Below are 16,368 nucleotides of genomic sequence, written 5' to 3' on the forward strand. Positions count from 1 at the left end.
ATAAAATTATTTTGAACATAATATTATACTCATTACTATTTTATACATTTAAATTAGTTATAAGGATTCGCACTTCATGAACAGTATATTATGTACACATATTATTGTTCACGAACATTATACTATACATATGATCATCATTATCACATAAGTATTATTATAGGATTATAGATGACAGTAGTCTAAACTAAAGCTTTAATTATTTTGTAAATACGTATTGGAACTTTGTATGTACTATAATCGATAACATAAGTTCGTGAGTAACAACATAAAAACCATATTTAATTCATAGCAAAAACATTGACGATCTGTAATCAACTTTTTACCAGCATCTACCAGTCAAAACTACTTAAATGGAATATTGCCACCTTAATTCAAATACGTATATTTAATTTTAAATATTCGAAATATCGATATAGAAATTTTTCATGAATACACTTGACTTAAAGTCAAGCCTGTTTATGATCGTTATAAAAAATATACGATTAGTATCATCCATTGGCATTGATCATAGTTTTGAAATAGTTGTATTTATATACAATAATAATTAAATGAATTATGAAAATCATTATGTAATGAAAATGGTTGTATAAATATTGAAAATTAATTAAACAAATAGGCGATTCTCGTTTATACGAGCTTGTAAAAATTTGCAATGCGTTTGAGGCAATGGTTATAAAATATCGTTGTGTATTTGGGTATTTATTTTTTTTTGATACAGTATTATGTGTTTGGACAATATTTTACTGATGTATTTTTTCTGGCAGACTTAGGACTTTGTACAAAGTCTTTTAATATGATCGAAACTTCAAAAATAAAATATTTAAAATTACAAACAACATTAAAAATCGTGTTATGACAATTTATAAAATTTTCTTACCTTGAGTTTTTAATATGCAATATTTTTTGTTAATTCAAAAACTATTATTTTTAGTGAAACGAAAATGTCCTGATTTTTAGTCTGATTATTTATTTAGGTAAACATATAGATTTTTAAAAAACATTGAGAGTATTTTTTTTTTATTCATAAAACTTGCATTTTGTGTCACTTTACGGTTATTTTAATTTATCATAATACATTAGTTATTATCTGATAGATGTTTAAAACACGGGTTTGTTGAATTCATATTGACACATTATACTTTATATCTAAATAACAATACTGAATAATATAATTTACTTCACGTTTCAAATTGTGAAACACAACTAATATTTGCTCGTTAAAATACATTTTACAATCGTTTTCTAAATTTTTCTCTTGTCCTAGCACATTGTATCATACTCACTCAAATACATTATTAAAAACTCGACCAAACACATTGCTCTTTTTATGCGGGTAAAAAGGTAATTTACCCAAACATATTACGTTTAAATAAAGTAATATATAATAGCCTACTATGCATCAAAGGAAAACTGTTGTTTAATGATTAGGTGTATAATCATTTGAATTCTTTGAAAAGTATTGATTGAAAACGAGATTTATGAGATGTTTGGAGGGGGTTTTTTATCACCTTTAAGAGCGTGTTAAATGATATTTAAGTTGTTACAATTGTATAAGTCATTAATATTATATGTTACAATAGTTTCGTAAATTATACTTAATCAATTTTAAAATATAATTAGTGTGTTGATGTTTTAAATGTTAAATTATATAATTATTATGAGTATATTATACACATTATTATTATGAATGTTATTCTTATATGATTAAACTAAACACTAAATTATAATATGTTAAAGTAGAATATTATACTTCATAATACATATGCATTTTTGAAACACACGTATACACATATTAATTCTAGAATAATATTTACAATTTTAAGTTTAATAATACATTTTATTTCAAAAACTAACATAAAAAAAAATTATAATACATTCTTTGTTAATTAATGTGTTTAAATCAATTGGCAAGATAGAATTTATAATTAATTCAAACATTACGAAATATATCTAAAACATGATTATAAAATACATTAAAGAAAATTACATAATTATGTATATTATATCCAAATATTTTTACAATTTTAGTAAATATGGAAATAATATTTTATTAAATTTTCTATGTCCATATAGTATTAGAAGTATATTATTATAATATCCACTACAAAAATAATAAAAAATACTTTATGTCAAAATATTAGAATTAAGGATCTATTAAATATTTTTTACTAAACTATCTATCCCCCTCCTATATGTTTCTCATTAAATAATAAATTCTTCATTATTCGTTTGTAGTTTTTTAATTTTAATTTTTTATAATATACTAATTTTCATATGATGAAAACAATTTTTTTTGTTATACATGTGCATTTTACTTTTTATTTTTTAAATCTATGGACATTTTGAATAACATAAGTATTATAATTAGTGGTGTAATTATTATTATTATTATTATTATTATTATTATTATTATTTTTTTTTTATCTATATGTACCTAAAGACTTTTTGTTGTTTATGTAATTACCCCTATAACTGCTACTTCTTTTATTATTATTTGTATTGTATTTAATTTTTTTTTCTTTATTTATTTATTTTTTTTTTTTTTATTATTATTAATTTTTAAGAATATCTAGTGAATAATGAAATACAATAGAAGTAGGTGATGTGTAAATAATAGTTACCTACCTACTTATTAGTTAAACATTAATATTTAAGGCTATTAAATGTTAGACCTTAACCTATAATATTATGATATAATTGATAAAATATTATTTAATAAATCTATCAGAGTGAATATTCCAACGTGTATTATTTTAGTGTAACGTTCGCAAATGTGTAATGATTAATGGCGTTTAAACCAATATAAAGTTTAGTCATGCTCAAATTACTTCGACCATAAATGCAACACCCATTATAATATAATTGCGAATAAAAATGTTATTTATAATAATATCACGGGGTTGAATACACAATATTATTACCTCAAATCAGAATAATAATCTTATCGTCCCGGAAATATGCGGTGTTGAGCAGTAACGACGAAACAACGGTATGTCTACGTTGCTCAGTTTATAAAATATCACTGTAGAGACATTGTATTGTTTGTATCCGGTCATGAAATTTAACTAGAGATGTCACCAAATAACGAATATGTAAAACAAACTATCGTAATACTGCACATTACCGTTTCTGTTTCGTGTCGAAATGTTAAATTATGAACAATAGGAAAAAAATTGTAACCGTCAATATCTATCTATAATGCTGCTGGTGTTGGGTATTGGCAATATATCTGCCATAAATAACGAGAAAATGATTGCTTTTGTGGGTATGTCACGTGGACCCATGGTTGATAGATGTTTACGTGTTGACTGTGCCGTGTTAAGAAGGTGTTTATATTGCACTTACATGATCGTTTATTTATTTTGTTTCATTAAATTATATTGTAATTATCTCTACTAACAAGACTTACGTTGTTTGCCGAATGAAGTTTGTTCAGAAATAACAGAAATATTAGTAAAATATTTTTATTTTTTTTTTTGCGTAAAAGTAACCAAAATATTTTCTGATTAAAAATTAAAATAATCTTACTATAATATTTCATTTGAGCAGGTAACGAGTTAAGTAACTTCATAACTCGTATCTTCAAGGTCGTGTAACTTACTTACTTTTGACTTGTAAAATATTAAAAATATGTGAACAAAGGTGTATCTACAGTGTTTATAATGTGTCAGTGCCTAATCGAAAATAATCTTATATTATATCGACTTTTTAAAACAAATCTACAACCTTTACAGTTTTCTATTACAAACCAATGTATCGCGATATTACAATTATAATACTTGAATTATTCTTGCATGTGGTGCATAATTATGGTACTGGATTAAATAGATCACTTTTTTAGTGTGAATTCCACCAATGAAAATGCTATTAAAAAAAAAAAAAAATCATAATTTTTATAGTAATTATGGTCCATATTAAATCATTAAATCATAGTTGCGTGTAATATGCCAAAAGATTTATAAAACTTAAAATTAAAAAGTTAGTTCAAAACATACAGGCATTTTTCTTATAATAATAATAAAAATATAATAATGACAACGAATCACAGCACCCTTTCTTTAGCTCTTCAAAACGGTGTTATTTTAAATGGCTATTTTCGCTCTATTTATCGATGGGAAACCGTTTTTATGTCTTATCGGTTAATGGTTTTGATGATCTATTATAATATGTTATGTTTCTGACAACTTCATGGGCTATTACAGTATTTAAAATGCTTATTTTTATTTACTCTGAAAGTAAAATACTCGAAGGCAGCTTAATCTGTACCTTTTAAAAACCTTGTTGTGGTGTCATTTTATAAGATATATGTATTTTAGCAACACTTATTTTAATAGTATTATTGTGGGTTACAATTACAGATACAATATTTTACAAACTAGCTATACAATTGTTTTTTAGAGTTTTTACTGAATGTCATAAAAAACAAAAGAACGGTAAAATTTATTACGAAATCACGAATTTAAACGTACAAAAATTGAAAAATAATTAATAAATGGTTTGGTATTTTTATTATTGATATTAAACCACTAAGGAACAATATGTATACAAATCCGTTAGTATTACACAAATGATACCATTGTTAACCATATCATTGCGCTTATTTTCAATTTTGTTTTACTATTGGTCGGTGTAAGTGAGAAACATATTTTTCTCTCCGTTTTTTGGTCTAAAGGCATGTTTAGCAAAAACAAGAAAACTGTATCCATAATAATATATATTTAATATTAATAATTTTTACAGCCACATGAAACTTATTAACGTGGGTATACCGTAGGATAAAATTATTCTTATAACAGATCATAGAATAATTAGAATAATATAATGTTGTGAAAAAAACTTACTACAAAAATACACAAAACACATACATGGTTTGTGTACTCATAGAATGTATCCTAGAATGTGATCCTATCGTCAATTCGAAGAAAAGAAATAATTTAATTATATATTTGTATGTAAACAATTCACATTTAATCAATATTTCATTTAATAAATATTTCAGCATAATTACCATACTTGTAATACAATAAATTAATTTATTAACATTTTAATTTATTATATTTTCTGAAGTGCTGGTCAGTGGTATGTTAATGTTAAGTTTGTGCTATGCATTATAATATGTAAACTTATTTGTTTAAATTATATTACACATTTATACCAAAAAATAAAGTAATTTACCATATTCTGATAACTCATACCGATTAAAATGTTAACGTTCAAGAGATTACAGAAAGCGCGTCATTTGATAATCATTGTCCTTTATTTGATAATTTACTTTTATCCTTCACTAAATCCTATTTTGTTTAAACTTTTGGCTAAAACTTACTATGAACTCCGTTACTTATATTATTATATTTTATTACACAAGTTATAATTTACATGAACTAGATTATAAATAATAATAATATTAAAAGTCACCAGTTACAACCATTTACTACTTGATTAACTTAACTACTATGATTGTTAGGTATTCATTTATAATAACTATTATAACCTTATATTATCAACGTCTGATCTCTAAAAGTTGTACAAAATATTGATTATTTATAATGTTGGACATAAGCTTACAAAAAATAAAAAAATAAATACTCGGATATTTTTTTTATAACTTTTTAAGCATTAGCTTAAAAATATTTTTGACATTATATTTTCAACAATAAAACAACTAAAATAATAGGACTATTTATTATAATGAGCATTCAATATAATATAGGTAAGTATAGTACTATAGTTAAAGTCGAGTTTTCAAAATATACGTTGTTAAAATACTTCACAGCAAATATTTAACAAATGATACAATTTAAAAAAGATAATAAATAATCTCATAATCTCAATAATGCGATTGAAGGTTGAGAATTTTGTATCATAACGTATAATAGACAATATCATATTGTAATAACTATGAATACGTGACATGTGATGGAAATTTTTTCATGCTTATATTTATTCGTCAATCAATACGTAATTTTAGACAATTCTGAATAAATTTCCTGAAAAAAAAAAATATGAAAAACTGTGTTAAAATACAAGAAAGATAAAACCAAAATGCAGTTCTTATTGGGACACTTAGCACCCATAACAATAAAACACCAAAGACTTATAATATTATATTATAACACAAACGGTTTTTTTTTCTGAAACACTTGAGTTAATAGAAACCAAAAAGAAAAAAAAACAATAATTGGGTTAATCCAAACATCTTAATAGTTTTTAGTTTTTACTATATCAATTCTTTAAGATATTATGTATTTTTTTATGTGTTTTATATGATTAATTCAATTTTTTAGTTAGTTTTTTTTTCAATAAGAATACAAAAATTTACTGATAAGTATAAAGAACTCAGATAACTATTTAAATGGATATATTGTTATAAAAATAATCATTATTATTGATTTTATATCAAAATTATTTTATGAAACCAATCATATAGATTGAGTAAGTACTAAGTTTTAAAGTTGTCTTTTTTTTTTTTTTTTTACACTAATTAACACGTTCGGTACTCACTAATGAACAGTTTGAATATCCAAACGTTAGATAATATATTTATTTTTGTTTCATTTTTAAATACACTAAAATAAACCTAAAAATTCCAATACATAATTTGAGTATATAATACTATAAAATTGCTTAAACAAAATACAATTTTAGGTATAATAACAGGTACTGTAAACATTTTGTGAAAAATCAAGTTAGTGTTAGATAATACTCACTTAATCTTCTTTTCAATTTCCTTATCCCGGCAAATTAATTGGTGGCCAAACTCATATTTGGCGTCATACAAAACTAGTTCAGTCAATGCACTATCCCGAGTTGTTGTGATGTAATTATACAGCTGTAAGAATGAAAAACAAGTATGTAAATGTTTATAAATTAAACTTGTATTTGATCTTTATAACAATAAAAAGTTATACAGTTTAGGCTAAAAGAAGCCATTTTTAATTATTTCATCTTGTATCATAATAATTCGTTTCATAGCATTAAAAGTTTATTTATTTATTTATTTTTATTATTTGAAGAATAATAAAATTGTACATTAATTTATTACAGATATGTAATATTCCACATTTAACTATTATATAAATTTTTATACGTGTGAATCAATTAATATTTATATAAATGATATTACGAGTACTATTTTTTAACGGGAATTTTAATTTTGTTGACTTATTAAGTGTTTTGTGCAACTTAAAATTAAATACTCTAATACTAAAACGTATACATAATAATATTGCAAACATAATTAAAGACCTCGGAAATTCTAGCTATACCATACTTTGTGTAATATTTATCTGTACAATTATTTTAAGTATCTTAACATAATATATAATATGTAAACTAATGAAAGAAAATGTAATTTAATAGTTATAGTATTAGTAATAATACGGCGTTTTGAATAGGTGATTTAGGTACATCGACGACAAGGATCCATTTTCATGTCCATTATTTTATAATAATTATATTATACACAATTTGATTACATAGGAAATAAATCACTTTTTTATTTCATCAGAAAACACATTATTTTTTATATTCAAAATTAGAGTACGGGTAAATATGTTCACGGAGTTAATTTTCTGACTAACGAAGTTCAAAGAGAAAAATATAGAAAGTACAATCAACCAGATCAAAATTGTTAAACCCTTTTTTTTTTTAATCCACGGCTAATTTATAAATTAAAATGAATATAGTGGGTTGGAAAGAAAAAAATACGATCAACGAATGTAAGTTCACAAAAATTGTTATTTGATTTATTAATACACAATCACAACCCGTATGGCCGTATGATGCGTACTGATATTAATGTATATTGTATATTATCTATTTGGTGTTAGCGAATGTATGCTGTATATCTCTTACGATAAATTTTAAATTATGAAGTTACTAAAATGAACTATAAAAGAAAACTGCGTATGTAGGTTTTATAGCCTGATTCTGATAATTACTAAAGCAAGTAAATGACTTATATGCAAATGTCGATAAATGTATAAATAATAAATAACCAGATTAAACTACTTTTAGATTCTAACCAAAGAACTTTTCAAAAATATTCTGTATAAAGCAATACATTTGAATTCACCTTAATATCTTGCAAAAATGATCACTTAAATGTAATAATAAACCTAATCCATTAAAAAAATTATTAGAATAAATAGCTAAAATTTTGAAAAATAATAAAGAAATCATATACAAATTCTGTATGCTAGATGAAGTTAATCAATTGAATAAAACAGAATAATTAAAACTTATATCTTTATTTTTAAAAAGTTGTCATAATTATATTCTTAGAAAACTGATAAAATAAAAAATTATAATTGGTCATTGCCTAATATTAAAGTGAAACTTATTGAGAAGTTTCATAAACTCCCTGATTGACTAATTGATTACATTACGATTTTGAAATAAAAATTAAAGAATATACTGCCATGATAGCTAGATTTTTTACTAACAATAACAGTATTATGCAGTTATTTAAATATAAATATGGATGAAAATGATAATTTTTCACATTTGTATAAATTAAAGGGATTAAGAGAAACAGTTTTATAATAATTGTTCTCATTATACAATTAAAATTGCTAAAAAAAAATGTAAATAAAAATTGAAGAAAAAAATCAAATTAATGATTAGTGCATTTTATAATATACTGACGTTTTAAAAAACAAATATTTCATTTAAACGAAACGATGAGTGAAATAGAAAAAGACATCTAAAAATAAAGAATACAATTATAATTATTATATTATACTATTTTATAGAAAATAGCATTGTGAACCCAAAGAACAGATATAAAGAATAGAAATAAAATATAAATAATTCTGTTAAGTGATCATTCTTACGTAATAGGAATATATAAAAATAAATTCATACATTTTGATAATAATAAAAATTAAAGACGAAATAGATATTATTATAAAAGGGAAACTATATACCACACACATTAGAACGTGAGAAAACAACAATGATAAGTATAAATCTAATAGGTTTTATAGTAAATATTATTGTGGTAATAATACATAAAATATATCTATTCATCCCCAAAAAAGAAAGGTATAAAAAAACGATTAGTAGAAATAATACAATGTGTGATTTAGTCAGAGTTATTAATTTTAACATGCTTAGGCGAGTGAACAAAACGTTTTTATGATCACTCATCGGACACACTTATACATGTATTATAGTAAATATATAAACGAGAATATTTCTAATCAGGTGTGGTCCACGAATAGTTAACAAAATACTAAGGTCCGTTATTTTCATAAATACAAGTAATACAAAATATTTTCATACATTTAAGTAAATAGATAAAATATTTAACTCTAATATGATAAATTTCATAACGCATAGTTTATAGATAGATATTCCATAATATTATACGATTACGAATGAACATTCTGTTTTCACGCATCGATTAAAAAAATAAAAAATAAATATATATTAAAAATATTTTACGTCGCCTGGTTGCATTCTAAATTCTGGGCTATACTGACAAAACTATTTAATTATTATATATTATACTATGAAACGTTCCATGTAATCGTTTCACATAAAAATTAGTAACGAGATGCAACAGCGACTTGATATTATTATGCGAAGTTTAGACGAAGACGACAGCTTGGGGCTAATATTTTATTGTTGCGCCTCAGCACAAATTTTCCGCTGATATAATTTAGCATATTTTTCGTTTAAACAAATATTTTCATGGGTTCATCAAGTCATCGCATAATGCTATATTTATACAAAACAACATCATAATAATAATTGGCGAGTATTATTAATATTAAGAATTAAACCAAACATATTATAAAAATCAACAAGTTTAAAAATAGCATACACGACTAGAACTATTATACTGTTACCGTGTGGTAGGTTTTTATTCTTTATTGTCTAAAAACTTTCTGCTATCTTTTTGAGCAACTTTTGTACCATTTTGATTGTATAAGTGCTCATCATTTATTCAAATAAATCTGATTTACGAGTTTTTGTGACCACACGATATATTTTATTTTTTTTTACATTTTTTGTAGATGAAAAAATAATATAATTTGTTAGTTAAATAGAAACTGTTTTCGTAAATCAGATATTTTTTTGAATGAAAATGTTATGGTTTCATAAAATACGTTATATTGACATTTTTGTAAATTTTAATAGAAGCTTATTCAATAGACGTTGCATTGTATTTAAAATTTTAGCTATTATAACCTCCTGCATTTTTCCCAATTTTGGATCTTATAATTGATATGAATCTATCTAATATTTTATTTTATTGAATAAAAACAAAATGTATCTGGTTTGTTTTATATATATATATATATATATATATATAATATGTTATTTAAAAAAAAAAATAGAACCGATGAAAATGTTTGACAAACATTAATTGTTAAGTGTTAATTTATTCAAATAGATAATTAATATTTTATGAACCCATTTGTTATAGAAATATTATAACTGATCTATGTTGCTTATGAGTAAACTTTGAAAATTATTTTTATATTGTAAATGTTTGAATTATTTATTTAAAAATAAACATATGAGCATAAATAACCATGATAGTTTATATAAATAAATAACAATTATTGTGTGGATTCATAAAAAATAAATAAATTATTAATATTTAAAAAATACATTGTGTGAATAAAACGAGTTGAAAAGTAATCACAAGCCAAAAATAAATTACGCCATCAGTATAAAAGCTAATAATTTTAAGTTTATGTTTAAACCGAAATGAGTAGATCATTTAAATATCAGAAATATTTACTACTTGAGTAGCAGATGGTGGACAATAATGAAAGTCAAGGTTTTTTTTTTGAATTTTTTTTAAATATATATACCTATCTGACCTATCTAACAAAAGAGAATATATATTGTAAATACATAGAATGAGAATATTTTTACGTAAAAAAAAAATATAATGATCAAATACAAAATATTTTATTCATAAACAATATTTTTAATAATAAAATAGAATCCTACGAGCATGTCATAACTGACTAACTAGCGGCATGGCTTTAATATTTCTGCTGACCCTATTAAAGCGTGACATAAAAACCATGAGTGTCAATTAAAAAGTATAAATCTTTATTTACATCAAACCAATTGAACATTAGCAAATGTACATTCTTACGAAATTAAATTAATTTTTCAAGCTTGTGTTGTTTTTAGAGAACAATTTAAAAAATCTGTAAACTAGATAACTATTCTGCTGTTAGTAAGTGTCAAATTTATCGAGTAGGTCACTATAATGGGGACGTTAAACTTAAATTTAATCATAAATCTAAGTGCATATATGATATAAACGAATATAAGTAAGAAAGTTTAACTGCTTGGTATCAAAGTTACAAAATAAATATTTTTATAACAATATTAATATCTTAACCATAATATTATACTTTTTTTTTTTTTTAATTCCTGATTAAATTGTACTAAGATTTTAAAATTTTGCCTTAATAAAAGTAATAATTTGATCTTATTTGCTATCAGAAACTCCCCTGATAATATGTTTAAAATTAGCAATTTTTTTCCACTAAAAAAAGTTTTCACAGACAAAAAACTCATATTTTAAAATTAATACATTATTTGTTTTACTAATTGCTTAAAAAATATTGATCAAATAATAATTGGGATATTATAGAACCAAATAAAAGTGCTTTTATACTGCTCATTTTTTATTTACCTTCCCCCTTTCCCAATAAAATAAGTAAATTTAAATTTATGAGTAAATGTATCTTGTCAATTTTCACCAGCTTAACAAAACGATACTAAATAAATATTCAATCATTTTATGTGGCCAATTATTTTTTAACTGTTTTATAGCACAGATATACTTTTGTGTTTTAATTAAAAGAATACTATAATGGTGAAAAACTGGGTTTGTAACAGGTTTTGGACTTGTTTAATAAAAAATAAATGCAAGAACGGAAAATAGTACTTATAATTTCAGAATATATAAACAATTTATTCAATTATTACCTATATGAAATTTTTTTTTCAGCTAGATAATAATATTTATTATTTTAAAAAATAATTAAAATAATCATAACTTAATATATAGCAGATGTTTTAAATATAGTAACAGCTTACAAAACGTATACTAAGTATGTTTTTTTTAGATTATATAGTATGTAGTAGTGGGATACTACAATTAATATGGAACATGAAGTAATTACTAAATCCTCAAAACCTAAAATAGTATGAAAAAATATGGAAAAATATCCAAATTATAAATGCATCAATTCAATAAATAGAAAAAGAAAAAAATAAATTTAAATTAAATTAAAAATGAGTGAAGCAAAACTAATTATATGTTGTGTTTTTAAATTTTGTATTAAAAAAATAAATAAAAGAAACAATTTCATTATAAATAAATTATAGTTTATAATCATTAAAAAACACATGGTCCATATTTTATGTTTAATCCATGCATCATGATGTAAGTAAATAATAAAATTACCAAAAATGCAAACATAATTACGTTTTTATACTTACATTTTCACTGAGCTGATATGGTATTATAATATCGTCTCGTGCATGCAATATAAGCACTGGTACTTTTGAATTTTTCAAGTTTTGTTCTGTATCAAAAACAATTCCATTTTCAATGACTGGATCAATGATGAAAAAATCGAACCAAGGAAAATAGCGAAGAACCTGATAAAAACACGTAATTTCTCATTGAAAAATAAATGTGTAAGTTATACTTAATATTCAAACATCTTATGGGCGAAAAAATAGTTGCATATAATTTTTAGATAAATAGAGTAGGCTATTCAAAGTAATAAATTATAAATAGCTATATATTAATATTACTTTAGTAGTTGAATATTCCCTGATTGCATCACTAATTTTGTTGAATGGAGCTTCTAAAATAAGTCCACTTGGATGGATGTTTTCTTTTTCTAATAACGAAAACGCGTGTGCTCCAATTCTAAAAAATAATATTAAACACGGTTATTGAATAATAATTAGAAAGCTGAATATTCATAAAAATGTCTATTCTCCAGATAAATAAAGGAAATTATTTATTATTTTTGTTGCATTTATTTATTATGGAGACGAATTTCGTTGTTTATATTATATTATTATGACTAAGCATAACATAAGTAAAGTTATAAGTTATTAAACTCGATCATAACGTTTAGCTGTTAAACAGTTATTATGTTTCATGACAATTTATAGTATAATGCATATTGTATACACACACTGTATTTAGTTATTATTTTTTTTTAAAGTATCTAAACTAACACATTTTCAAACTTTTAACTATACTAAAAAACCAATTTATTAGATATAATAAAATAAGATTAATCTGAATATTTAACAATATAATAATATTTATTATGAACATCAAGTTGAAAATAGCAGATAAAATTAATAAATTATTAATGAGCAATACCCGTTTGTGTACATTTTTTCCTTTTTGTGAGTAATTACGTTCAACTAGAATAAGCATATAGAAATATATAGATAATAACACAATATGTAGCCGAATTATCGCCGTCAAAATCTGTTAATTGATTAAATTCGAATCAATTAATACATGCATGTCATTGAAATGTTTGAGATAAATTGTATCATTATCTTGTATTAAATACTGCAGGTTACAGTATTAGAATAAATTTGGAATGCGATTTAATAATTGTACGCAAACGAGTCATAATTTTTCAGGTCGAAATTTGTATATTATGTGCAAACGAGTATCACTGTTATTAACTAACACGTATTTCACATAAATATCAAAAACTGTTTTACATAACTTTAGTATTACGGATAAGTCAAAATTAAGATTTAAGTTCAATAAAATGAAAAAAAAATACACCATGCCACGAAATAGCGATAAAATATTATTTTAATTTTTATATTATATTTTCAGTATGTTTTAGCTTATAAAATTTTCTGATTTAAGTTCAAAGTATGTTTTTTAAGCATGTGTGAAATATTTTTAAAATTAAGCATCTAAAAAATGTAATAAACATATAGTTGCTAAAATGTTATTTTCAATTTTTCTAATTTTTTTAAAAATAATTTATGAAATTCAAATAGTAACATGTAATATAGAATTTGTGTAATAAATACAATGGGAGGAAAATGTTTTTAAAAAAAGGTTTGCTTGATAATCATTTAATATAAAAATGCTTATTAAATATTTTGTTATAAAAAATATTCGCCTTTAAGTAAACATTAAACAATAGAGTGATCAATGTTCTTTTGTAATAAGCTTACAATAAAAAAAAAAAAATTCAAACTTTGAGAAGGATTTGTTGCTTACAAGCCATTGAAGATGATACACTGTGTAATGAAAAACGTATAAGTAATATTAGATGAGTGCTTATGAAGAGATATTTAAAGAAATAATTTTACAAAATTAAATGGCAAGTATTTTAATGAAGTAGCTCATTAAAATATATTGATAATTAACTCTCATTTGTTTTTTATTTAACATTTAAACTTTGAAAAATGGCTGTTTTTATCCGTTCTGTATAAATAAGGTGTTTTATGAAATATATCAACTTTTTTACAGCTTAAAATTATGCGGATGAAAACAAAATACATATTTGTGGTGCAAAGCTTTCACCCTTCACTTAGTATTAAAAATATGGCATTTTAGAACTTCAAAATAAGAATTGTGATATATATATATTGCACATAATTACGTAAATAATAATTTAATAGGTATTATAAATATCAAACATAATGCAACAGTCAAAAATTTGAAATATTTTTAACATAAAATAATTTATTATAAGTTCTATATTGCTATAATATCTTCATAAATATAAATTTTGTGTAATGTAGTTAAAAAAAAACTGATAAAATAATAATCTGTAGGTACACAATAGTTAATGGATATTACAACTTATGAATGTATTAACATATAGTAAAGTATAGTCATTCATAAAATATGCAGTTCATCAAAGTTTATTTAAAATATAACCGAAATATCGTTTATTTGAATTCTATGCAAATATTAAATACTATTATTGTATGATTATATTAATATTTATATTCTTAAATACGCCAGTAGTGAACTTCTTTTGATGCACGATTTGTATAAAATAATATTATGTACAATTATTCATTGAATAAAAATAAATGTAAATTAAAAACTCTTTAAAATAAATAAAATCGTAATTTTTTGTTTAAATATTAATTTAATTTTGTTCAAATTTAAACTTGGATTATATATAAAATACATAATATTTTAATCAGCGCCAATAGCAAAGCTCGTCGTATGTTTTATTATATATTCTTATCATTTCTAATTTAGTTTATGTTTTACGTAATAAATACAAAATGCATTACCCAGTGCCAAGAGAGTGTCCCCAACCAAAAATCGGTACTCCTTTCGCGCGTTTATAAATCCATTTAAATGTTTCCATTACGTCCGATACTAAGCCGGTCTCGTCGAGTTCGACGTCTGTGGAATCGGCATAACCTGGAACAAATTAGTTAGATTAGGTTAGTTCAGGTTATACGAAATAATAAAATATTTAAACTGTACTTCTGTAGTCTACAGCTATCACATGGCAGTTAATATTTTGGAGTTTTCTATACAATTCTAACCGTAGATCATTTGCGCGGGTACCAGAGTTTCCATGCATATATATAATAATTGGTTCTCCGTGACTCAAAAGTGATTCGTAATTAGATTCGTTTTTTCCGTATTTTACAATCAAGTTACTGGGTAATATGTGCCTGTAATTGTATTAGTATAGTAATGACAATATAAGTACGAACAATGAATAATTAGAACTTAGAAGTGATTACATGAAAAAAAAAAAATTATTCATTATTATAATACACCAAATTCTTTGAAATATGACTAAATGATTTAATTTTAAAATTTTCCATGCAAATAGGTATTAAATTCAAAATATCTTTTTTTAAGTTTTGAAAAGTACTTGTATTATTAAAAAACTACATATTCATCATATTTTCTTTAAATTATGAGAAATATTATTTTACTTATAAATAACGTCATAACGTCAAGAGTTTACATTAAATACAACAGGCTAAACAATTAATAATTTTAAAATGTCTTTAGCTTTATTGTGTAATCATAAAAACAAATGGTAATTCAATAATTTAAATCAAATCCTAATTTATTATAATATTTTGTAATAACAATTTACAGTAAAAAATATCAACACTGTTTAAACTTAAAAATTGTATAATTTCTAATAGGTAGTTTAGAATTTCAAACACTTGTTTAATTATATATATTTAAAAACTAATTTGTTTAAAATTTATTTGACAATTTTAATTTGATTCACTTGAAATATTATAAAAAACTTATTTTAAAATAACCATAATGTTATCTAATAAATTATTAATTTTCATAATTATTTATCGTAGTTATTAAAGTAATTG

General features: G+C 22.9%; 1 protein-coding gene across 1 annotated transcript; it reads right to left on the reverse strand.

Moving 5' to 3' along the window:
- Positions 1-5,691: 5,691 nt before the first annotated feature.
- LOC112601144 (monoacylglycerol lipase ABHD12-like) lies at positions 5,692-15,693 on the reverse strand (the record flags this gene model as incomplete). Its single annotated transcript, XM_025348594.1, is given in 6 exon segments — positions 5,692-5,990; positions 6,711-6,832; positions 12,487-12,648; positions 12,808-12,925; positions 15,301-15,433; positions 15,500-15,693. Coding segments are annotated over 6 exon segments (769 nt in total), but the record flags the coding sequence as incomplete, so codon positions are not given.
- Between the last annotated feature and the right edge of the window lie 675 nt (positions 15,694-16,368).

The sequence above is a fragment of the Melanaphis sacchari genome, unplaced genomic scaffold (genome assembly GCF_002803265.2).
Source record: "Melanaphis sacchari strain LSU unplaced genomic scaffold, SCAv2.0 Contig751_pilon_pilon, whole genome shotgun sequence".
Lineage (NCBI taxonomy): Eukaryota > Metazoa > Arthropoda > Insecta > Hemiptera > Aphididae > Melanaphis > Melanaphis sacchari.